Source organism: Exophiala viscosa (genome assembly GCF_022695815.1).
Source record: "Exophiala viscosa unplaced genomic scaffold EDD37scaffold_1, whole genome shotgun sequence".
NCBI lineage: Eukaryota > Fungi > Ascomycota > Eurotiomycetes > Chaetothyriales > Herpotrichiellaceae > Exophiala > Exophiala viscosa.
Genome location: NW_026944353.1, coordinates 573,268 through 596,301, shown reverse-complemented (window position 1 = coordinate 596,301; position 23,034 = coordinate 573,268). Strand labels below are relative to the sequence as shown.

Genomic DNA, 23,034 nt, shown 5'->3' with positions numbered 1-23,034 from the left:
GCAGGAGAAAAAGGTGTCAACTTTTCGCTTTCCTCAAAGGCTTGTTGCACCATGGATCGATAACCAAGGGATGGCTGGTGATGCAGCGAGTGCGCGCTAGAGTTGTCACCTTGCTCAATGGCCTTCAGCCTGTTGTTTTCGGGATTGGATTCTGCCCCATTTCCGCTTCCATCCTTCGCGAGCAAGCCAAGATCCATGCCGAAGCCAGACATCCTGTCGATGGGAGGTAGGTTGAAGGTGGGTCGACTGGGAGACTGGTTCTCATTCTCAAGGCCTCCGTCGTTGAGCGAAACACTACGCGAGACTGAGGAAGCAGACACGGGGTCTGGACGGTCGGTGTAGACTGAGGAGGTGTTGGTACCATGCCTTGAAATACTAGGAGCGTCGGCGCCAACTGCCGTCCCCTCTGTTTGCTGTGGACTTGCTAGACTAGTCTCTGTCGTCTTTTGCGGAGGATACGCTGCTTGGTTGAGCATATTATCGAAGCCGTATTCACTTTTGCGTTCTGGGACTGTGTCAAGAGCTGTGGGCTTCAACCGCCGCGCGGAGTCGGGCTCCTCGACAGGAAAATGCGTAACGGTATTGGAGTCGGACGTTATTGAGCGTGTTCCGATAGAGTCTCCTCTGACCCGACCAGTCTCAGTATCTATGCTAGGCCGCGAAGACTCCTGCGACTTGCGGGCCATTTCGTCTGTATGGCGCTTGTAGATGTCTGACGGCCGAATAAATGCCGGAACAGGTCTGTTATCGTTGCTGCCATCACCATCCGTGGCCGACGGCTGTCCCGCTGCATCAGCAGGGCGAATGAAGTCCAATGCTGGCGCATGCGTCAGGCTCTGTTTCCGTGGTGGGAACTGCCTGGTCGATGTGGTCGAACCCCGACTATCAGGTCTCCTAGGACTGTCGTGTCGTGGATATGGGTCACCCGGTGGCGGCCGACTACTCGAATCGTGCCTACCATGCTGGGGGAAGGGGCCCATTCCAGGAGCATTCTCATACGGCGAAAAGTTTCTACCTCTTGAGCTGGGACGAAAGCCGCCAGCCTGCATCTGCTCTTGTCCATGTGTGTTGACACGCAAAGGCGCAGGTCCATTGTAGTTTGGAAAGGGAGGTTCAAAATCATGTGGTGGACCAGGGAACGGTTGTCGCTGTGTCTGGGGATATGGGGACTCGAATGCGCCTGAGGAGAATGTCCGCCTATCATCACCGTGATCGAAGGACAGTCGTCCGCCTGAGCGGGAGGGTGATGGGTTGGTCACGCTTCGGTTCGAGGGTAGCGCAGGCGGTTGAAAGCCCGGACCTCGTTGATATGAAGTTGGTGCTGGAGCATACGCAGACTGATCTGGACCATAGTCATCCTCATCCCCCCAGTCATCTCCTTCATAACTGATCTGTCCAGCGTCTCTCCATTTCTTTGTGACCGATCTACCGACGTTGGTCTGGAAGGAATATGGACCCTGTCCGGCCATGACAATTGCGTCCCTCGGTGGATGCACGTCGCGGACTGCAAGAGGTAGAGAGGAGGTGAGATTGAGAGGTGTTAACTCAAGCCGATGGAAGCAACAATGGTCCTGGACGTGTCACACAACACATTGCGCCAATTGACGGACTCCCGAGAGGTGTAACAGACCACAATTGTGTCAGAGGAGGGTACCGACCGCAATAAGGCTGGTGGTGGGAATACTTGAGGGCCGGATGAATAGGCGAGGGGAAGGCAGGTAGGTAAGCAGCAGTAGATGCAGCCAAAAGGATTGTCCGTCAACACCTCAATTATGAGAAGTGGTGTAAAAAGGCCAAAGGTGAGTGAAAGGAATTGTGTACAACGCCAGCTGCAAGGTGCTTGCAGACGCGGCGAGGAATTGAAGAATGCTTCGTTCGACGCTACGGAGTCAAGATTTCCTCCACCTTGGTTGCTTGCACTCGGACACGGACAACGATCGACATGCGCGTCACCTTTTCAATGCAGTGCTGCGCCACAGTTGTCCGGTTTGTGCTGCAGTGGTGCTGAATATCGTGAAGCAGGGCTCACAGTAGTTCTGGGAAAGATAAGGTGTATTTGAATCTCTACAGGCTCTATCCATGGGTGTCACACTCATGTCAAATCACAGCGCAGAAAAGTTGGAAAGAGTTCAGCCGCAACCATGGTTTCGTGGCACCAACTACGAGAAGCCCGCATCACCATCAACGATCACTCACTCACTCCGCTTCTCGGCTGTTACAAAAAAATGCACAGATGCAGATAGCGATGGAGATGTGGCTATATCGCCAGTCTCTGTGGCTGATGCATGAATTTCAAGGTTGCGCCACCGTTTCATAGTTCGACGCTTTCGGATGCCCTGCGACTTCGACGTTAGACCATAGTTACCTATCTCAGGTATCCTGTTGACATAAACTGTTGAACTTCATCAATTCTCTTCTGCCACAGTACATAACTTCTTTCTTCTTCTAGTGCTTCTCGCTGTTTGTTGCGGCAAGCGCTGAGTGTATTACCGCCCGACGACTTGAACCAGAGACGTCTTCCGAAAGCGACAACCTAGTTTCATACACGGTCTGCTTACAACAACAATAACCAATACGAACGCACTCGTCGATTCTGCCGCGACTCCTTCTGTCACAGCCATACAAGGCAGAATGGTTTCGACTTCGATACAGGACCGAACGAACGAGTTCCGCACTATTCTGGCCCAAGCGCAGAAGCGACAGTCTGCTACGAAAGGGGGTCCTCAACGGCAATCCCTCCTGAGCGAGGCGCAAAAGAGAGAAACAAACGGTGCTGCCAACGGGCCTACAAGAGGTGCGCGGTCAGAGTTCGCTCGCAATGCAGCGCAGATTGGCCGTGGCATTACGGCCACGATGGGGAAACTAGAAAGACTGGCGCAACGTAGGAAGAAGAAGATACCTGTTCATCACGTATATCTAACAACTCTGCAGTTGCCAAACGAAAAGCCATTTTCGATGACCGGCCAGTCGAAATCTCCGAGCTCACATATGTCATCAAACAGGACCTAGCCGGTCTCAACTCACAAATCTCATCCCTACAACAACTCACCCAGACTCAACATCCTACCGCCTCACAACCGCGCTCGGCAGATCAAGAAGGTCAGCATAACAAGAATGTGGTGCTCATGCTACAAAACAAGGTCACGGATGTGGCAGCGAACTTCAAGGATGTGTTAGAAGTGCGGACCAAAAGCATCCAGGCTTCGAGGTCGAGGACGGAGAACTTTGTGTCGTCGGTCTCTGCGCGGTCACAACCACACTTGGATGATACAAGATCCGAATCTCCGTTATATCAGAACTCCGGGCGGCAAAAAACACCGCAGGCCTCCACCAACGATCTCTTGACCCTCGAGCCGTCCAATACATCAACGTTAATGAGGAATGGTACTCACTCAGACCAACAGTTACTGCTGATGGAAGAAGCACAGCCGGCGAACACGTATATTCAAGAACGTGGTCAAGCGATCGAGACGATAGAGAGGACCATCAACGAGCTAGGTGGCATCTTCGGCCAGTTGGCAAGTATGGTCTCGGAGCAGGGCGAAATGCTACAACGAATCGATGCCAACACAGAGGATGTGGTGGATAATGTTCAAGGTGCCCAACGGGAGTTGTTGAAGTACTGGAATCGTGTACAAGGGAATCGGTGGCTCGTTGCCCAGATGTTTGGCGTGCTCATGGTAAGTGCTATGACTTGAACCGTCAGCAGATGGGTTGCTAACATCGCATAGATATTCTTTTTGTTATGGGTGCTAATATCGGGGTAAATGGTTATGTGCACGATGGTTTAGGGTTCTAATCGACACTGCTTCTTACGGCCAGCGCCGTCGTCAACAAATCAATCAGTCTGACAGATTTGTATAATGTGCGTCTCGACAGAGGACAAAAGACATATTGGATAAGCCCTCACGCAGAAGGGTAGTGTAAGAGTATGGGTGATAGACTCTGGTCAGCACAAGCTCTGGCTTCCGAGCCTTGCAGCATGAGGCCGCAGAGGTAGTGGTAGGGACGTGGTATTCCGTGGGCAGCGAGTATCTAGATACCTCGGTCGTCACAGCATGGGAACATCAGTTGCATTGCCTCTGCAGTTATATCGCCGCCAGCTACACAAGTGCACCTAGAGTAGAGCATAACATTCCAGTGATGCCAATCAAGATGACCTCATCAATGGCTATTAATTCTCACATATTCTTCGTGGGTATCGCTGGCTGCAAACAACTTTTCCTGTTTCCCCAGAGGTTCTTATATACATCGTGGCACATGTCGTGCTGGCTCAGGGCCATTCATCGCTGCTTTGGAGCTGGTAGTCGATCTCTTCTCGGGTGTACTAGAGGTGGGTAATGCGATCGGGCCCATACTGAGGCGCCCTGGCGAGTTGTATCCGTGCGAATGATGCTGCCGATGCCCATGAAGACGCTGTCCACCGTCAGCACAGTCCTTGTCGCAGTTCCCATTTGCCTGGCTTACCTGAATGTTGCTCCTGAGCCCACCATATATTTGCCCAACGTTCGCATGACGCCCGCTTGTCCTGCGCCATACTGGAAGATAGTGACGGTGCCTGGAAGGCAAAATCATCAGTGAAAGGTCCTTACGCTGCGCCGAGAGGAATTGTTGCGAACCATAAATGAACCCCATTATGCCTCCGACAGCTAGTCCTCCGTTAGTCCCCATTCTGCGTGTCTACTCTCATTGTCGTTGACTCACTTCCTCCCATCAACATTCCCATCTTCACTGCGTAACTGTTAGCATGCCGGCAATGAATGAGCGTCGATGCTACGTGCATTTATCGATCCATGATGGACCATGCCGTTGGGCACTGGGCGGCATCGGAGGCATCTTGCCTGTGACTTTCGTGGGAAGTGCAAGTCGACTGATGTGAAGGTAGGTATGGGTGCACTTTCGTGCTCTGCGGCAACTTGAAGGTGAACAGTGTGGAGGAGCAGCAAGTTCGCCGAATGGCCGAAGCGCGCTTGGAATTTCAGTTTAACGACTAGTACGTGGTACTGCCGTGTGAAAGAGAGCGCTAAACCCTTTGTGTCACACCCGCTCCCCATGAGCGTCAATTCGAACTGCGCTCGCTGCCCTGGAACCACGAGTCCGCAGTCTCACAAAACAATCCAACACCATCGACCGACTCTGAACACGCCAGACTACACGCAAATGCCTGCTCACTCGTGCCTGTGCTCGTCCATCACCGATCACTGCTCATACCGCACAGGTTTCATCGAAAGGAGCTGAGTGGCCTGTCTTCGATCACTTCTCACGATCCCCACTGTCTCGACCTCTGCACGCGAGCAACCAATATTCTTCCTAAATCAATCACATCGATCCTTGTATGTCCTTAGCCAAAGCAGTCCTAGCACGTTTCTATCCAAGCCAGCAATCATCTCGTCGCGATCGTGGTATATTGACTGACGCTATCAAAATATCAGGCCGGCTACGATCTCGAGTCCTCGATTCCGACCCATGACGAATCTACCACACGGCGGTCTTTTGTTTTTATCCTTCTCAACCCCCTGTTGTCTTTTGTTGTCGTTGCTGGGTCTATCTTGTTAAGACAAAGGACGACAATTGAGCGCTTGATAGCTGTGCCATCCTCTGCCCCGACAACTTTCCGATGACGACCGCGGTGGCATCACCTCCCAACTTTCAAAACATCTCTAGACTCAACTGGAATGGTGTAAGCAGTACCGGGGGAGGGTTTTCTGCCATGAGCACTGACGAAGTGTCTCGGATGTTCATGCCTCAGCGCAAAACCGTGCAGCGGAGCAATTCCTCTTCATCTTTGTCTTCAACCAGTTCTTCCGGGTCCACCATCACCCTGACACAAAACGAAGTCAGCGGAGAACAACCACAAGGAGGCAAGAAGAAGGCAAGAGGAGGATTCTGGCCAGTCTCAAAATCAGAATCTACCGCCAGTGTCTCAAACGCCAGAGCAAATGGATCGGTACAAGCTGCTGGTGGAAACTCTCTGGTCGGCAAGAATCAGGTCCAGCCTGCCCTACCCAGTCAGAATGGGGTTAGTCAAGCAAACGGTACAAGAGTTGTCGGTGGACAATCCAACGCCGAGCCAGCCGCCATACTGGCGTTGTTGCCAATGAACGGTACCTTCGAAAGAAAACAAATCAACCTGCCTTTCTATCCAGATGTGCTTCGGATCGGGAGACAAACGAATGCAAAGACTGTTCCCACGCCGGTCAACGGATACTTTGATTCGAAAGTGTTGTCACGCCAGCATGCCGAGGTCTGGGCCGACCGGAATGGGAAGGTTTGGATCAGAGATGTCAAGTCATCCAACGGGACCTTTGTCAACGGACAACGATTGTCTCCGGAAAATCGAGAGTCGGAGCCGCACGAACTTCGTCAGCATGATACACTTGAATTAGGTATCGATATTGTGAGCGAAGATCAGAAGACGATTGTTCACCACAAAGTGTCGGCCAAAGTGGAGTATGTCGGGCTCCCTGGGACCACGAGTAATGTGCTGGATCTCAGCTTCGGAGATCTTGATCCATCTCATGGAGGAGCACTTCTAGCATCACCAGTCAGTTCTCCAATGATTCATTCACGCAGCCGGCCTGGTGGACCGGTCACAAACGGACGACTATCTGCACCTTCAAGCGTAGCGGGAAGTCAGATGAACTCGGTAGCTCAACAGCGGCAAATGAATTTCTGGGGAGCACCTTTGAACGTCGAGCAGCTTGTCAAGTCAATATCGGTAAGTAGAGGAAACCTCCTCGATCGTGATTCGTCTAACATGATACAGAATGAAATGCGGGCAGCGAGACAACAGGCTGAAGACCTTGAACAAGCCGGTACATTTCTCACGTCCATAATCACGCCTGGCAGCGAGGCGGCCAAAGCTCCACCAGCTCAGAAGGAACCCGCACCACAAAGACAGTCAAATGGACGGTCCAAAGGATCAAAGATGGAGCATGTGGCACGTTTTGCTGAACCTCCAGCTCCGCCACCACAGCAACCTTTGCCTGAGAAGCCTGACTCCGCCAAAGCCAGCCCCGTCACGAACTCATTTACGAATCTCTTAAAACGAAGTGACACAGCAAAGCAGCCAAACAACACAACCAGTTCCCCAACAAGCACCCAAAGAAGTGAGATATTATCCTTGATGGAGAAATTTAACTCCACCAAGCAGGAACTGGATTCACAGGTAGCAAGGGTCACACAACTAGAAAACATGTTGAAACAAGAACGCTTAGCCAGAGAAAAAGCAGAAGAAAAGGCACGGAGACTAGAGCAGCATACTGCATCACGACCTGTCTCCAGTGTTGAAGAACGATCGGAAGGCCTTGCTGAACCAGATCTTCTCGACACAACAAATACTGAAAGCACGTTGAATGTTCACATCGATGACGAAACAGACGATCGAACGAGGAACTTGCAACAGCATCTCGATCAGGTACTCGGAGACATGCAGAAACTGAGATCCGATGTGGATAAATTTCAACAGCGTGCCGAGAGTGCCGAGGCAGACGCTGCAAGCGCCAGGAAAAGCCTTGCTGAGATGATCGAGAAACTCCGCGAAGACGATGAGGAGGCTGAGAGACTACCAAAGAAGACTCGACAACGCCGCTCGGCCAGAGAAAACGCCCAGGCAAGCCGAGAGAGCACTGAGGATGAAGACGACCCAAAGAACAAAACACTTGTTCAGCGGCCAAAACATGCTAATGGTCACATCCGAGCACCGAGGCTGCCTGAACATCTAGAGCAAGCGGTCGCAACCATCCTCCAAGACAAGAATGGCAATGGCGATTCATTTGCTCAGTCTGCGCCATATGTGTCCATGTTAGGTGTTGTGCTGATAGGAGTCGGGTTGATGGCCTACCTCAACTCTTTCCAGCGGACGGAGAGATGACATGTCGGTACAGGATAGGGTTTACTTTTCGTGAAGATATTAATTTCCACCAATCTTGTCACTCGTTTTCTCGCAAGCGTGGCATATAAGCAGGGCGTTACGGATTGATCAAACATGGTACGGGTCGGAATAGGAGGCACCTTCTTGAGCATAGGCAGCGTGCTGAAACGAAGAGCTGCAGGGCGTCAAAGGCCATTTGGCCACATATTGGAATGGTTTATGGCCAGGAATGACTCTGGCCTGGACGTTTTGTATATACGTTGAAACATGGATTGCCACTGAGGCAGACCAAGGAAACATGGCACTTTGTGGTCTGCCATGAAATGATGATACGAGCCCGAGAATGACAAGAATCCGATCAAGCTCCGCAGCTGCCGTAGGATACGATGATATTCAGGCGCAGGGCGCGTGTCGCGTTCCAATTCTTGCAAGCCTCGACTATGGTGTGGCCTTCCATATCTACATCGGCACAGGTCGGCACTGACAGCGGAGCCATATCCGCTGTGGGTGGATGTGTTCCGGCAACTCTCGTCATTGTGTATGTTCTTTCCCAAAATGCTTCTCCTCTGACTCTTCACATGCTGTGGATCTCATTAAATGACGCGAAAATGTGTTCATCCGCCTTCATCCGCTTCCGGATACTTGTGCGGTCATGTTCACTGTCTCGTTGATGGACATGTTGAGTTTTGCAATGTTGAGATTTGGAGGCTGATAGCATTGAAGTCATTCCACAATGGTGCACTCGTGCCACTCATATTGTGAAGTCAAATAACGGAACAGGAGAAATGATTCGGTTGTGAGCGAATACTGTGTCGAACTATGAGACCAATCAACCTTCGCCTTTTTGGCCTGCCGAAATGGCAGCGGCATTTTGAAACAGTACTTGGGACAACGAAGCACGAAGTACGCCGTCACAATCAAAGACGATGGTACGCCACCCCCGTTACTGTCACGGACGAACCCAAGCATGACGGTAGAGAGAAGGTGGTGATATTGGGCAGCGGATGGGCAGGTACGTCTTTGCTAAGTCTGCATTCCTCCCAGGTTTGTCTTACAGATGCATAGGCTACGTCCTGTCACAACGTCTCGACACCAAGAAATTCAGAGTGGTGGTCATCTCGCCGCGCTCATACTTTGTATTTACACCCCTTCTCAATGATGCTTCTGTCGGGACACTCGAGATTCGTAATGTCATGGAGGCAGTCAGGCGGAGGAACAGTCCTGTGGAATCCCTCCAGGGCTGGGCCGACGACGTCGACTTCGCCAATAAAACTGTATCCGTCGAGCCGTCGGTCCTAGACCCGAACGTCGGCCATGCCTTGACCGGGCCACGAGCACCCAACGAGCAACAGACGACTGTAGGCTTCTTCAAAGAAACCCCGGCGGACGTACAGCTCGGCGGGACGGGAGAGACCAAAGTCCCCACGTTCCCAGTCAGTTACGACAAATTGATTATCGCGGTCGGCACGTACAGTCAGACCTTCGGCACCAAAGGTGTGCGAGAGAACGCCATGTTCCAGAAAGATGTTGGCGATGCCACGGCTGTACGCCGGAGGATTCTGGCGTTATTCGAACTTGCGAGATTTCCATTCATATCTGAAGAAACGAAGAGGTATCTGCTGCATTTTGCGATCGTGGGTGGTGGGCCTACAGGAATGGAGTTCGCTGCCTGTCTGTCGGATCTCATAAGGCAGGATATCTCGAGGATTCACCCGCAACTGATGAAGTACATCCGCATCACTCTGTATGATGTTGCGCCAAAAGTGCTGCCGATGTTCGACGCGACGTTGGCCGACTATGCTGTCAAGCAGTACAAAAGGCAGAACATCGAGATCAAAACGTCACATCATGTCGAGGAGTTGAGAAAGGGGTTCCCCAATGACGAGGATGCACGCGCGAATCAGGACAAGCAACCTTCCGGACGAGTCTACACGCTTCGCACCAAGGAAGAGGGCGACGTAGGCATCGGAATGTGTGTATGGAGTACAGGTAAATTGAACGATCTCACTTGTACAAAGAGCTCTTGGTAACGACCGTCGTATAGGTAACATGAACAATCCATTTGTCCAACGCGCTCTCGATCACGTCCGTCGCCATCCAGCAGACAGTGCTGTTATCACGGAAGGCGAGGCTGAGATCAAAGACCCTACAGATCGGAAGTGGATGATCCAGCGAGACCCCAAGAGCGGCGTTATTCTCGTTGATGACCATTTCCGGGTCAATCTGGATGCCCATGGCGCAGACGTTGGTGATATTGCAGCAAAGGCATACATGAAGGATGTCTTCGCGCTGGGTGACACGACGAAATTGAAGTCCGGTGCACTTCCAGCGACGGCACAAGTGGCTAACCAGCAGGCGCTTTGGCTCGCAAAGACTCTCAACAAGCACCCCGACCCAGAGTCGTTTGGTAAAGTGCATGGATTCACGTTCAGAAATCTGGGCGTGTTGACGTACGTCGGAGGTGCGAAAGCGGTTTTGCAGGGACCTAACACAGATCGCGAGGGGATGGCGAAGGGACTGAAAGGCTGGATCGCGTTTCTAATATGGCGTGGTGCGTATCTTACTATGACGTTGAGTTGGAGGAATAAGTTCCTTGTGCCGATACAGTGGCTGGCGGTGCGAGTCTTTGGACGGGACATTTCGAGATTCTGAGAGAGCAGTATCTTAAAAGGCTAAGGTCAACTATGGTACACTACCACAGAGACATCCATCCTTTTCACAATAGTTACGTAAGCAAGGCTGACTTCTCCTGGCCGTAAAGGGATGACGAGTCCATCAAGGACAACTCGAAAACAGATTCATGCGAGACAGATAAATGATCAAGGACTTCTGTACAAGTTTTCCTTGCTCGGCGTAACAAAAGTTTTGCAGAACAAAAACTTTGCCATGAACCCTGTTGAGTAGGGGTCATGGTAAGTGAAAACCGGGTTCGCAGGTTTTTTCCGATTGATTATCGTCGAGACCCGGGTTCGCAGGATCTGAAGGAGAGGTAGTCGAGGTCTTAATGCCTTCTAGCCCGGTGCTAGTTTGACCGGATAGGACCTAGGACTTGTCGTCGAGAAGTTTTTGATCGAAAAGTCGACTTTTTGGTCGGGTCGGAGGGAGGATCGAACTCGAGTATCTGTCGAACAAATCGTCACTGACACGCCTTCTAGCCCGCTGCTAGTTTGATAGTTCTCTTTGGTCGGAAAACCCAGAGCCAGTGAGGACTTGTTGACCAATTTTTGGCGAGTTTGGTATATGAAGAGGCAATTTTTGGCATATACCACACCGGGTGGGGAGACCGCCAAAGGAGAGAGGCGGTCGTATATGAAGCGGCACAGCCTGGGCAAAGCTCTAAGGTGGTAAGGTGAGGTATGGCAAGGCTGGATAATAAGTAGGTAGCAGTGTTTCGGTGCACACAAACATATTCAAGAACAGTGATACACTTCAGTCCATGGCATTGATTGTGCGTTCCTCCTCCTAACGCCAATGGGTGACAGTGTTGGATAGGCTGTGAGTGATCATATTGTCCTATTCCACAAGATCAATAAGTTCAAAACGTGCAGTCGACGCATCGCAAACTTCAGTGCACTATTTATTCTCTTGTCGTTAGATTTTTCACCTTTTGTGTTCCACCTCCCACTCACACTTTTCCTTTCTACCTTGCTTCGGCATTGATGAGGCCGTGCCTGACCGCATGGTCAACAGTCTGATCCGAGGGCAAAATGGCAGGCAGCACACACTCAAAGGTCAAAAGCCACCAAGATACAGCAGTAGCTTTGGGATCGACAGCAGCCCTTCCATTCAGAACCAGACAACCAGGAAAAAGACCGTCTGAGGAGGCAAGCAAGAACAAAGATACCCCTCTCCTCCTCGGCCTACCTTTCGAGATCCGAGAACAGATCTATTCATACATTCTCAACTACCAATCAAGCAAGAAAAGAAGGAGGGGTGAGAAGCGTAAAGCTATCACCACCAAAAGATCCTTGCTCTCGGTCTGCCATCAGATCAGCGACGAGTATGGCCCGTTGTACTACCGCCGCCACCCACTCCACATCATGGTCCATGCAAGATACCTGAAGGCAAAAATTCTCTGGCGACCGCGTAGATGCAGCCCCATCGACTTTGAAAACCTTTACCTTAGGACGCTCGCTGAATACAGGTTGAGAAACATTCGGCAACTGACCTACAACGCGACAATACTGGAAACGCCTTGCCTGCCTGATATTTGTACCTCCCCAACCAGGATAGATTGGTCGGGCTTGTCGCACTTGACTGGGATACTGCGCAAGTACGACGGTATCCTCGAATCGTTGGCAGAGCTCAAGGTCTATGTCGAGCCGAACGAATATCTTGAAGAATACAATTACTTCAGATATGATGGAGAATCAGTCTGGTGCATCGCCACCCAGTACGGGCCATGGGATGAATTCGAAGATGAATTAGTCAACGATGGAGGCCCTCTTAATGGCTGGGAGATATCGAGGAACGTGCGTGTTAAGGATCAAAGAGGCACTGGCGACCGAGGGCGGATACTCGTTTCCTTCGGCAGTGAGTTCAGAAAGGTCTCTGCAACTCCATCTGTGGACGAGGACGAGGACAAGCAATGGACTCCGCCAAAAGTGACTTTGAAGTTGGAGTACTACTGAATAGGTACGATGAAGGGAATTAATGAAGTCAAGTCGAGGCTACTAATAATGTTATGCCGGAGCCAAGGCCGAGACAGGTGGAAAGCCTGAAAACGAAGCGTTGAATACGAAGGAGCGAGCAAGAACGGGAGCAGCGGGAGAGCCAGACCACAGAGCAGGAACCGTTCGGCTCCTTTACCTCCGACTGCAGCTTTTGTTAGTTGGTACATTTCGTAGGTCATCAATCAGCCAAACACAAATTCACTCGACCCAACTTGGCCCTACGGCCTCCTGCATTTCTCCAGCGTCATCCTGCAGCGAACTTGCAATTCCAGAAAGATCGTCATTGTGTACGAAAGAATCACAGCTGTTCATCCTTTGGTCTTCACCGGAGGACAATCTCAACTCAATCGTGTTCCATCTGCGCCCTCATTAAATTTCCGGGACGCGTCAATCCGATCAAATCTACAACAATGTTGCGACAAAGAAGATCATAGCAATTCGGCCCGTCCATGACGGCGCATTCCACCAAAGCCCTACACATTCGTCGCCATGAGCTCCCTTCTCCATCCTCTTCATAGTGTGAAGCAGAAGTGTCGCCCAAAGCATCAAGTGTTGGTGCTGAAATGTTATCCTCAATACCAGAAGACTGTCCAGGAAGTCAAGCCGAACTCGTCCGAACTCAGCTATCTCCTATACTATGCCAGTACGCGACGCAGCAAGCTGCAGAAGGTTGGCGCATTCCTGGAAAAGAAGTGTGCGCACGATGTCTGGCGAGGACGACTTGGGTAAGCATCGACATGGCTTCTGTCGCGACACCCACTAATTGAGTCCAGAAATGTACAAGTCACTCTCCAGATCCTCACAGCGGTGATTGAAAAGGCTCCCCGCGACCTATCCCTCTATTCACATTCCGTCCTGACAATCCTCGGCACCGTGCTGCGCTCGAAAGATATTAATATGGTTGAGGAGACACTTCCTACATTCGAGGCTTATTGTAAGCATGTGGACTCTGCGCACCTGACAGCAGACCAAGAACGCGTGAAGCAGTACCTATCGCTGGTGCAAGTGTACGCCGGGTTTGCGGCGAAACAACAACCGACCGATCGAAGGAACGGCGACTCTATACCACTCTCGCTAAGATGGCGCACCGTCGGCTTACGTGCCATAAAAGCAGTCGTCTCTTCCGACGCCCTAGGTACAGACTCGAATCAACAACTGAACCTTGTCATGCCTGTGATACTTGAGAACATGTCCCTTGAGGAGGAAGACATTTTAGTCCATCTGCAGGAAAGAGCTAAGACCATCGATAGGCTGGACGGCGATCTTGCAAGAAAGAGGCGGACGAGTCTGACTACCATAACAACTGTGGACACGGTCGACGGCGATCCGGCCACAGCTGTCGAGACTACGGCGGGAGCTGACAAGGTTGCTGAAGAGGAAGTCCGGGCATTGGCACTACGCTGTCTGAAGCAGATCTTCTCGGTGGGCATTGGCAGCACAAGAGGCCAAACGAGATTGGCGACAGCATTGACACTCAAATTCATCGCCTCGAACAGCCCGCCGCATACCACGCCCGAGAGTGCCGACCAAGGCAACTGGGCAACCTCATTATTCGAAGCCATTGCGCGGTGGACGCCCGTACAGGATCGATTCATCATCTTGGTCACGGCGATGGAGACCCTAGTCCGCAGCCCGATTGTTGAAGGTGTCCTGGAGAAGCAACTCGTCCTTGCGACACTGATTGACTGGCTCTTGAGCTCGTCTGTGAATCTTATCGGGTTAAGTGTTATGGATGTACTACTTGGGTTCATTCAGCATATGTTACTATTGCTCCAACTCGGGGGGCCGAACCCGCGCATCCGAGCGCCAATCCAAAATGACACACTGGGAATATATCGTGAAGCAAAAGAGGCCTTCGATCCGAGCACGGTCTTAACGGGATCTGACCTCAAGCGAACTCCATCCAAGATCGTTGCGGCAGCCTCTCCAACTCGACAAGAACTATTGCTGAGGTTGAAGGAATGTATCGCCTCACTTTCTAATCATATTTACTACACTGATCAAATCAGCGACATGCTTACAGCAATTCTGGCGCGTCTGAAGCCATCTACTCAATCCGAGGTCCCATCCTCAGCAGCTGCGATCAATGATCCAGCAGCGGCAACGAGAGCGATTGCCGAGTCAGCGAGCATTCAAGAGGATCCCAACACATCCGCGTTCTTTTCGTTCAATACAGCCAGGATCACGGCAGTCCAAGTCATCAAGGATATTTTGGTTCGCGCCAATAGCAAACGGAACGCCACAGGTGGCCCGCTTGAAGCACGTGCTCGGGTCGGGGTTCAGGTGTGGGAAGGCACCCAATGGCTTCTCAAGGATGAAGAAAGAGAAGTGCGGTACGCCTACATCGACGCTCTTTTGACTTGGCTGAGGCTTGAGACCAATAAATCCGACACGCTGCTGCCTAGGGATGGTTCTCGGAAACATGCGCAAAGTAAGAAGAACCTTCAGCAGGAGGCAGCTGAGGTCAATTTGGCTAAGCGGGCTGTCTCAAGTGCGTCACGGAAGGAATCAAAGCCTGCCAGGTCGAGCTTTCTTGCCTTATTGCATCTGGCAATTTACGACGGCATTCTGGACGATGCTGAGAGTGAAGCTAATATCCTCCTGCTATATCTTCTGCTGACCAAGCTTGTCGAGCGCTTGGGAGTGAATGCTGTCCGAAGCGGACTCCCCATGATATTGAGGTTGCAGGAGACTGCTCTCAATGGTGAGGTCATTTCCACTCGTGGGAGAGTCAATGTTGCTAGTGTTGTCCATGGTTACTTGTGGACCATGGCTGAGAAGTTCGATTTTGAGGACAGTCAAGTCGGCCACGAAATTACCACCGAGATCGCCCGCAGAAAACGATTTGAAATCTGGAATCATGGGGTAAAATTTCCGGCCGCATCTATGAATGAGATCCGAAACAGACCAGCTGTGAGCGAGAAGCAAGCTGTGCATGTCGACGAAGCTGTCCAGACCATCAAGCCGTTCCTATCCGTGTCAGACTTGGTAGATGAGGTTGCCACAGCCTACAATGAAGCTCTTGCCACTCCTCCGACATCCGCACCTTCGTCACCCGGTCGGGTCTTCTCTGTGCCTACACTAGGATTTGGCTACGGGTACGGTGCAGCTCCAACTTCGAAACCATCACGCGAGGATCAGCTCCCCACAAAGGTCAAGGAAGAGATGGCTGCGGGATGGAGCAGAGAAGCTTGCATTGCAGCGATTGAGAAGGAGAGCGCGGCTTCAGTGACTGGATCAAGAACGGGCGCCTCTTCACTTCCTCCCAGACACTACTTGAACTCTAATGGTGTTCGCGGACCTGGATCTGCGAGTGGCCAAGAATCGCCCGTCAACGCTAATGGCAGTACGACTCCAGTACAGGGTCTTGGTAATGGATTGGGCACTCTCACCAAAGCCAGGAGGCCAAGCGCCAATGGGTCACCAGCCCGAGGTCCTACTTCATCTAGTCGAGACTCTACGATGAGGGTGACGGATCTCAAAAGAGCGCTCACCGGTGTTGCCAGTGGCAGACGGCGCAGCCCGTTGAGACAACCAATGACAGCATCCAGAAGAAGTACAAGGAGCAGTATGACCAGCAGCATGGTTAGTTGGGACGAAGCAGATGACCGTAATGCATCGTTCCTTGACGTACGAGCATCAGGTGTTGCAGCCGACTCAGCAGAACAGTTCACGGACGGCAAAACACCACAGCAGTCACTTAGTCCGTCAAACAACACCGCAGCCGAGACAAGCCGGAGTATCTATGATGCGGTGACAGTGCCTTCAGTCACGGTGGATCCAAGTCAGAATGCGGACATCCCTCCTGTGCCGAAAATACCTTCCACACTCAATTTTCCAGGATCATGGCCGCGGGATGCATCACCCGCTCGGTTTGACCAAGCCTCGCCGCCAAAGACCGCCTCTCCTCCGGAAGGAATCGAAGCTAGTCCACAATCGCGGCGAGTCACAAGTGGTGCATTTTCCACGTCATCGAAGGCCACACGACCTACCAGCCGACGCGGTATTGGGGGTGCGATGGGCTCAGCAGACGAGAAGTTCGACCTTGGCTCACTGTTGGCAGAGATACCGGCCGGGAAAGGAGTCGTTCAAGGGGACAGAGAGAACCGAGCTAGTCGCTTGATTAGACCACCTTACTGATAATGTATTTGGCGAGGGACGGGCATGTACGCGACATGAGATTAATTGATCCATATGTAATTGACGAGTGTACAATAATGAGGTGAAGGTGATGATGTTGTACATGAGTTGGGGTTGTATAGTATCTGGTCCTGAGTTGTAGAAAAGGTGTACAAGTACAAAGTTGTATCAGAACGCTGGCTGTTCAAGTCATTGTGATGGCCTTTGGCAGGTACAGTGGAAGACCGTCGATAACAGGAATGTGGGAGAAATTGATTGATTAGCTAAGACATGGAATGTCATTTGGGCGTCGTCTATTCGAGCTGACCCAGGACAGTTTGATATCTAGCATGCGCAGAAAGTGACTGCCTTGTCGTCCATCGTTCACCATATCCGACTCCTTGGTTCAGCCTTGGATCAAGTCACTAGCCAGACCGACGGTCTCACGGCGATATTATCGTGCAATGACGTTGGCCGGTCACCTTATTCGGATCAAATGTAACAAATGAATTCTTTGATTGTCAAGTCCAGCTTTCCACAGCCGTTGCAGCCTGCAATCCGACAGTTCCTGGAATATCTGCATCGTGTGCCCACGCAGGCGAATTGGCGAACATTCAAATCCTCCGCTCCAGAAACGGCAGCCTCGCTCTGGTCTGGAGACTGTGTGAAGTCGGAAGCAGGTGGGCGGATTGACGCAGGAGGGTCAAAGATTTGTTCTGGAAACGTGACATTGTGGCCGTCGACACCGTCCCAGACCTCAAGTAGGTGCTGATACGATTGGTTGCTAATGAATGGGCGGTTTACCTGCGCTGTTTCCATGAGATACTCGTTGGTCAAGGGCGCGTAGTCGATGACTGTTCCGTTTCCAGCATAGGAGCGAGCCACACCGTCGTCAGCGAAATGCACGAAACCGAAATCGTCGAGTTTGAGACTGCTCAAGATCTCTGAACGAGTCTTAGCATCCTGAATGCCGGTCAGCATCTGCAGTGGAGGTTGTAATGAGGTAAAGCATGAGTAACAAATACCTGAGCGGTGGTAGGGGAGGCTGAGGACAAGATGCTCGCCGTGAAGACAGCGATGAGGATCGACAACCAAAGCATTATTGCTGGCTGCTGGTGTTGAAACTGTGTGGAGTGTGTTGAGCTTTGCGGAACGACGCACGAGGAAGGGAAGGATTTGTGCGAGTAGTATGAGAGAAGAAGGAACGTTGGCTTGGGAGAGAGAAGGGAAGATACTTATGAGTCCCAGGTTAGGAAGGGTCTGTCCAGAACTTCGCTGCTGGCTGTCACTGTTGCCAAGCCGAATTCGCGCTAAAGCTGAAGTGAAGACTTCGACGCGCAGGTGAAGGCTCAGTTGAATAGTAAGATGAAAGCCTTCGGCTCGAGGTTGATGAGCTGCATCATCTTCACATCATCCGTTGCATGTCTTGAGGATTAGTGTGGATGGCAAATTGTCCAGACATACCTCATCATTGCTGCGCAGTTCAAATCCAACTCAATGGCATGGCACAGGTATGAGAGGATATCTGCGCAGGCGAAGACCATCAAGTCGCAGTAGAGGTGTTGGATGTTTTCCGTCATGCAGTCTCCTGGGAACATGCGAATCGAATTCGAACAAAACACGAACGTCGAACGCACGCGTTCAATGTTGTGCTCCGCGGTATTGTATATACGGTGAACCATTCGGAACACTTGTTCAAGACATTTTATCGACTCAATCATCAAGATCACTCTTGATCATATCTGCAGTCGCCATTCGATAGTCATGTCACAGCGGCACTTCGTCACATAAGTCAGATTCAAACTTGATGTGTGGGTGACTTACATGCATGTGGCCGTCACCAGACGGGGCAGCAATCACCTTACGACATGCTCTAGACACTGGCGTGGCCCATTACCTTTCAGCCGACATATAAACTCGCCGAGTTGTCTAATGGAGTTCAGCAGATTGCGGTTGATGTCTACAATCTTTCATGACGAATCATAGAAGTTCAAATTGGAGGAACTTTTTCTGACGACTTAGTCAGACATGCTTCGACTGGCAACATGGCAGATTCAATTGGTGAATACTCGGTCGATCCGATCAGAGCGTCGACTCTGTTAGATCTCGAAGGTTGGGACGCGTCTGAGGGCTCAACGACTTCAACATCACCCGAGGCAAGGAGGACTGGTCTATGGATTAGAGGGTTGGACACGCGTTTCCGAGCTCTTTGGCGTGGCGGAAGAGTCATTGGGATTGGAATGGCTGATGATGTGGGAACTGCTGCCGGTCAAGGAAGGGTGAGTGCACACATCGATCTCCGCATAGCCCCCATATCTGGTTGCAAGTTGCGCTGGGTGTGAGTACAACAAGAGAGGGTGGCCAGCAGCCAGGAGATGAGCTAACATAATGAAACATCCTTTAGGCGTCTTTATCCCTCCATTTACTTGCCACAACGCTGCTGGCCGACTCAAATCGTCTCCAAGCTCTCAAGGCACAGAGCCTTACAGCCACTCCAGAAGCCACGGAGCCAGATTCAGCGACCGTCTACATTGTGGCGCCTCACACCTATCAGACAATTCCCATGCTTCATGCTTTGCTGGCAAAAACACTCTCGGACTCACCCATGGCCATCGAGCTTCTGAAGGGAGTTCAGCTCTTGCAGTACTTTGACTTCGCTGGGCTCGCCGAGGCTGTTGCTGAGATCAGTGACGCCGTGTATCGGAGGACGCCAAAACACAGCAAGACTCGTTCGGCTCACGTACCAACCAATGATATCGTGCTTGTTCTGGGGCTGGGCGAGACAATGACAGCCACGCAGAGGCGAAGTGGACATCTACATGCCAATGCCCTCCTTGCTGGGCTGACCAGAAACATCGGGCAATTGTCAAGGATATCCAGTGATGTCTTGGTACTGGTCGATGCTCCTATTGAAGTTGGCGTGGTGCTTGCAAATGATGCAGGCCAACAAACTCCTCCGGCAAAGCGGTTTGCCTCAGGACTTGAGCTTTACTCTGCGTTCACAGGGCCTAGAGGTGAGAGCTTGAGACTTGTCTGTGGCAACGAGACACTGTCACGGACGTTGGATGACGTCTTTGACAGCATGGTTGTGGTTCATAATGGATTTTCAAGGGTGAAAAAGCCGAACAACGAGCAAGGTAAAAGCCACGAACAGATTATTGAGGTGATAAAGGACAGACTCGGCGACGCGATGGGCTTATGGGCTGTTTGGACATTGATTTCCTAACTTGCCCGCCGTTCCTGCCTATATCTGAATCACCATCCCATTGAAACGCTCCTTCTACGTCAAACACCCATGGTCCATTCGAGCCGAAGCTCGAGTCATCAATCACAAACATCCAACATGCTCACTACTCTGACTTATCCTCCATGATTAGGTCTATCGCATCGCCATCATGGATTTACTCAGCATACTTTTCCTTCTTAGTTGCCTAGTGGCACATATCAAAGCACGCTCTCACCTTCACGAGGTGAACACAAGTTATGAGTATTTCAAGGTGGTTGGGAGTTCTGGCGTTCCAGCCATGCATGCCGCAGTCCTACCACCTACGGGCAAAGTGGTCTTCCTAGACAAGGTCGAGGACTATTCCGAACTTCGTCTACCAAATCAGCGATGGGCATACTCCTCCATCTACGATCCGGAAACCCACAAGCTGATCCCTTTATCAGTCGCGACAAACCCATTCTGCTGCGGTGGTTCGTTCTTGCCCGATGGCAGACTGCTAGCGGTGGGAGGCAATAACCCCCTACTTTGGCTGGACCCAACTGTGGAAGACGGCTTGGACGGTATACGGTATATCTCGTCAGAGAACGGCAGCTACGAATGGAAAGAGCCTGGAAATAAGCTGGCATCGAAGAGATGGTATGCTTCAGCACAGACGATGTCTGATGGAAATGTGTTTGTTGCGGCCGGCATTGTGAACGGAATGACCCAGAACAATTCCAGCAACAACAATCCCACCTACGAGGTACTTGATGGGAACGGCACCACTCAAGGGCAAAACATACCAATGGATATCCTGGTCGAAAACATGCCGTATTTCACGTACCCCTTCCTTCATCTTCTGCCGGATGGCTCGCTGTTTATCTTTACCGATCGGTCATCAGAGATCTTCAATGTGACGGCAAACAGCACAATCAAGTCCATGCCTAACATGCCGGGAATGCACAGAACCTACCCCAACACCGGAGGAAGCGTAATGCTACCACTGCACAAAGGCAATAACTACGAACCGGAAGTCATGATTTGCGGTGGAGGTCAGACTCAAGCCATTGACAGCCAGTGTGATCCAACTTGTGGCAGGCTCCGACCAATGAGTAGCAACCCAGAATGGCAGATGAGCTCAATGCCAGAGCCTCGAGGGATGGTGGAAGGCGTTTTGCTCCTCGATGGCACGGTCTTGTGGCTGAATGGTTGTCAAAGAGGCGCGCAAGGATTTGGCCTGGCCACATCTCCAGCTTTGCAGGCATTGATCTATGATCCAAGGCACAATGCTTGGAATGTTTCAGGATGCACCACCATCGCAAGACTCTATCATTCAGTCGCCTTGCTCCTCCTGGATGGAACAGTCCTCGTTGCTGGTAGCAATCCGAACGAAATGCCAGTCATGCAAAGCCAGGTCGAACCCAACAACCAATACAAAGCATTTCCCACCGAATTCAGAATCGAAATATATACACCACCGTACCTGAGGGGAGACAACGCGACGAAGAGACCCACGAACATCACCCTGTCAAGCCTTGAACTCAATACGACTTCACAGTTGTCTGTCGACTTTGACTTGGAGAACGTATTGACAAGCCTGGACGTTATCTTGTACGCTGGAGGGTTTGTCACCCATGCAGTACATATGGGTCAAGTGCTGGTTTACTTGGATAACTATGGCTAGGAGACATTGAGCGGAACTCGGCGACGGGTTGAAGCATGCATGCCAGAAGAAATCAAACTTGCACCTGGACCTTATGTGGTGTACATTGTGGCGAATGGTGTCCCAGGGATCGGTCAGTTTGTGACACTACGTACTTGACTGCATGTGTGCCTGTCATTCTTTTCGACCTGTTGTGGTGTTCAGGAGTCTGACTGACTGCGAGAGGCTGTAACCAGAGGGTTTTCGATATCCTGTGTCCGGTAGCCCACCTTAGAGGTACGATGCTGTATGCTTGTTTATTAGTGTTTCAGGCGATGTTCAATTTCCAATCAGTACCATGAGCAGTAGGTACAGCACTTTTCAGTCAGTCCATCATTCTTCACAGTAGAAAATCGCCATGTTCGCAAGGATGCTTCACCGTACATGACATACGGCGGAGTATAACCGTTCATCGGAGTTCGACGTCTGATGTTTTTGTGCCCATTTCCAGTCCTACTCCCAAAATACTGCATGGCAACCGACATGTCGTCAACGGTGCTGCCTGTGCAGACACAGGTTGACGCGCCGTCTGATGGTCCAAGGCCCATGCAACAATCAGACCTTGTCATGGAATCTGCAGCGCCCACGGTTCCCGCGCCAGCACCGGCATCAGTACCCGCACCAGCGACCGAAGATGTCGTGATGTCGACCTCGCCCACCACAGCTGCCGCCGTACCCAGCGTCAGTAAAGGCACGATCCCGCTCGACTCTTCTCTACGTACGACACCTATTCATCCATCTCTTCCGGGGATCAAAGTCTCTGGAGGCGCCTCTCCCAACACGAACCCTCTCACGCTGCAACCTTTTACCGAAGCTGAACTGGCGCAGCACGGCTACACTCAACTGCGGACGCAATTCACGCCCGCGGACAAGGAGGAATTGGCCCGACTGCGCGCCGAGACGGCCGCGCTGCTCAAGCAGAGACTCGACAAGAGGGAGAGTAAAATGCGGGACATTCAGAGGGAGATGGATGAAAAGGAAAAGATCCGCGAGGTCGAGAGGAAAGTGTTTCGGAAGAAGTTAGATGCCATGAAGGGGAAATGAAGTGCACCGCAACGCAACTGCATGTTGTCAAAGATATGTCACACATATTCGTTGTGCATTGATCGGCTTCCTTGAGGGCAGCATGCTCCTCTCTGCACATCAATAACGATACGGCCTATACGATGCCCGCCGCCGACCGGCGCTACAACCGTACATCGACCCGGTTTCGAGACACAGTGTCCTCAGCAGGATCGGCGGCAGATTTTGCTGAGCCAACAAATTAAATCCGAGGCAGCCTGAGCCAAGAACGACAAGCAAAGGCGTGGTATCAACGGTCACGGCAAACAGCGTTGCTACAGAACACGACTGTCTTGTTTTTTTGGTGGGCGTTGAGGCCCTCTGTTATTAGAATTTTCTTCTATGAGGGACAGTGGCTCGCCGGATTGTAGCGTGGCGTCCCAATCTATTGAGGGTCTGA

The 23,034-nt window shown here is 51.5% G+C and overlaps 9 protein-coding genes across 9 annotated transcripts; 7 read left to right on the top strand and 2 right to left on the bottom strand.

Annotated features, from left to right (window-relative positions):
- Nucleotides 1–2,631: 2,631 nt before the first annotated feature.
- Nucleotides 2,632–3,767, top strand: EDD37DRAFT_644356 (syntaxin 5; the record flags this gene model as incomplete). The annotated part of the gene is made up of 3 exons (XM_062817501.1): nt 2,632–2,881; nt 2,932–3,680; nt 3,732–3,767. 3 exons carry the CDS (start codon nt 2,632–2,634, stop codon nt 3,765–3,767), a joined length of 1,035 nt encoding a protein of 344 aa, XP_062674450.1.
- A 516-nt stretch (nt 3,768–4,283) lies between these two features.
- Nucleotides 4,284–4,836, bottom strand: EDD37DRAFT_644355 (reactive mitochondrial oxygen species modulator 1-domain-containing protein; the record flags this gene model as incomplete). The annotated part of the gene is made up of 5 exons (XM_062817500.1): nt 4,284–4,416; nt 4,468–4,558; nt 4,620–4,649; nt 4,705–4,731; nt 4,803–4,836. The coding sequence occupies 5 exons, from the start codon at nt 4,834–4,836 to the stop codon at nt 4,284–4,286; spliced, it is 315 nt and encodes a 104-aa protein (XP_062674449.1).
- Nucleotides 4,837–5,710: 874 nt separating this feature from the next.
- Nucleotides 5,711–7,873, top strand: EDD37DRAFT_558787 (uncharacterized protein; the record flags this gene model as incomplete). Its single annotated transcript, XM_062813764.1, has 2 exons — nt 5,711–6,718; nt 6,767–7,873. The coding sequence occupies 2 exons, from the start codon at nt 5,711–5,713 to the stop codon at nt 7,871–7,873; spliced, it is 2,115 nt and encodes a 704-aa protein (XP_062674448.1).
- Nucleotides 7,874–8,692: 819 nt separating this feature from the next.
- Nucleotides 8,693–10,525, top strand: EDD37DRAFT_603485 (NADH dehydrogenase; the record flags this gene model as incomplete). Its single annotated transcript, XM_062814653.1, has 3 exons — nt 8,693–8,885; nt 8,939–9,862; nt 9,918–10,525. 3 exons carry the CDS (start codon nt 8,693–8,695, stop codon nt 10,523–10,525), a joined length of 1,725 nt encoding a protein of 574 aa, XP_062674447.1.
- A 1,055-nt stretch (nt 10,526–11,580) lies between these two features.
- Nucleotides 11,581–12,504, top strand: EDD37DRAFT_644352 (uncharacterized protein; the record flags this gene model as incomplete). The annotated part of the gene is made up of 1 exon (XM_062817499.1): nt 11,581–12,504. One exon carries the CDS (start codon nt 11,581–11,583, stop codon nt 12,502–12,504), a length of 924 nt encoding a protein of 307 aa, XP_062674446.1.
- Nucleotides 12,505–12,667: 163 nt separating this feature from the next.
- EDD37DRAFT_12072 (uncharacterized protein) lies at nt 12,668–16,922 on the top strand. Its single transcript, XM_062809330.1, has 4 exons — nt 12,668–13,271; nt 13,320–15,250; nt 15,350–16,558; nt 16,610–16,922. Exons 1-4 carry the CDS (start codon nt 13,036–13,038, stop codon nt 16,684–16,686), a joined length of 3,453 nt encoding a protein of 1,150 aa, XP_062674445.1. The 5' UTR covers nt 12,668–13,035; the 3' UTR covers nt 16,687–16,922.
- On the bottom strand, nt 16,922–17,917 carry EDD37DRAFT_11823 (uncharacterized protein). Its single transcript, XM_062809297.1, has 2 exons — nt 17,691–17,917; nt 16,922–17,628 (listed from the first exon to the last, which is right to left on the bottom strand). Exons 1-2 carry the CDS (start codon nt 17,763–17,765, stop codon nt 17,158–17,160), a joined length of 546 nt encoding a protein of 181 aa, XP_062674444.1. The 5' UTR covers nt 17,766–17,917; the 3' UTR covers nt 16,922–17,157.
- Nucleotides 17,918–18,411: 494 nt separating this feature from the next.
- EDD37DRAFT_689357 (glyoxal oxidase N-terminus-domain-containing protein) lies at nt 18,412–21,554 on the top strand (the record flags this gene model as incomplete). The annotated part of the gene is made up of 3 exons (XM_062819977.1): nt 18,412–18,944; nt 19,070–19,828; nt 20,043–21,554. Exons 1-3 carry the CDS (start codon nt 18,711–18,713, stop codon nt 21,552–21,554), a joined length of 2,505 nt encoding a protein of 834 aa, XP_062674443.1. The 5' UTR covers nt 18,412–18,710.
- A 501-nt stretch (nt 21,555–22,055) lies between these two features.
- On the top strand, nt 22,056–22,616 carry EDD37DRAFT_603480 (uncharacterized protein; the record flags this gene model as incomplete). The annotated part of the gene is made up of 1 exon (XM_062814652.1): nt 22,056–22,616. The coding sequence occupies one exon, from the start codon at nt 22,056–22,058 to the stop codon at nt 22,614–22,616; it is 561 nt and encodes a 186-aa protein (XP_062674442.1).
- Between the last annotated feature and the right edge of the window lie 418 nt (nt 22,617–23,034).

Excerpts from the sequence above, each read along its gene's own strand:
- EDD37DRAFT_12072 (XM_062809330.1), top strand. The coding sequence starts at position 13,036 with ATGAGCTCCCTTCTCCATCCTCTTCATAGTGTGAAGCAGAAGTGTCGC. Across the intron at positions 15,251-15,349 it reads GCAGGAGACTGCTCTCAATG|TCGGCCACGAAATTACCACC; the intron begins GTGAGGTCATTT and ends AGGACAGTCAAG. Across the intron at positions 16,559-16,609 it reads CAGCCGACGCGGTATTGGGG|AGATACCGGCCGGGAAAGGA; the intron begins GTGCGATGGGCT and ends CACTGTTGGCAG.
- EDD37DRAFT_11823 (XM_062809297.1), bottom strand. The coding sequence starts at position 17,765 with ATGCTTTGGTTGTCGATCCTCATCGCTGTCTTCACGGCGAGCATCTTG. Across the intron at positions 17,629-17,690 it reads CCTCCCCTACCACCGCTCAG|GATGCTAAGACTCGTTCAGA; the intron begins GTATTTGTTACT and ends ACCGGCATTCAG.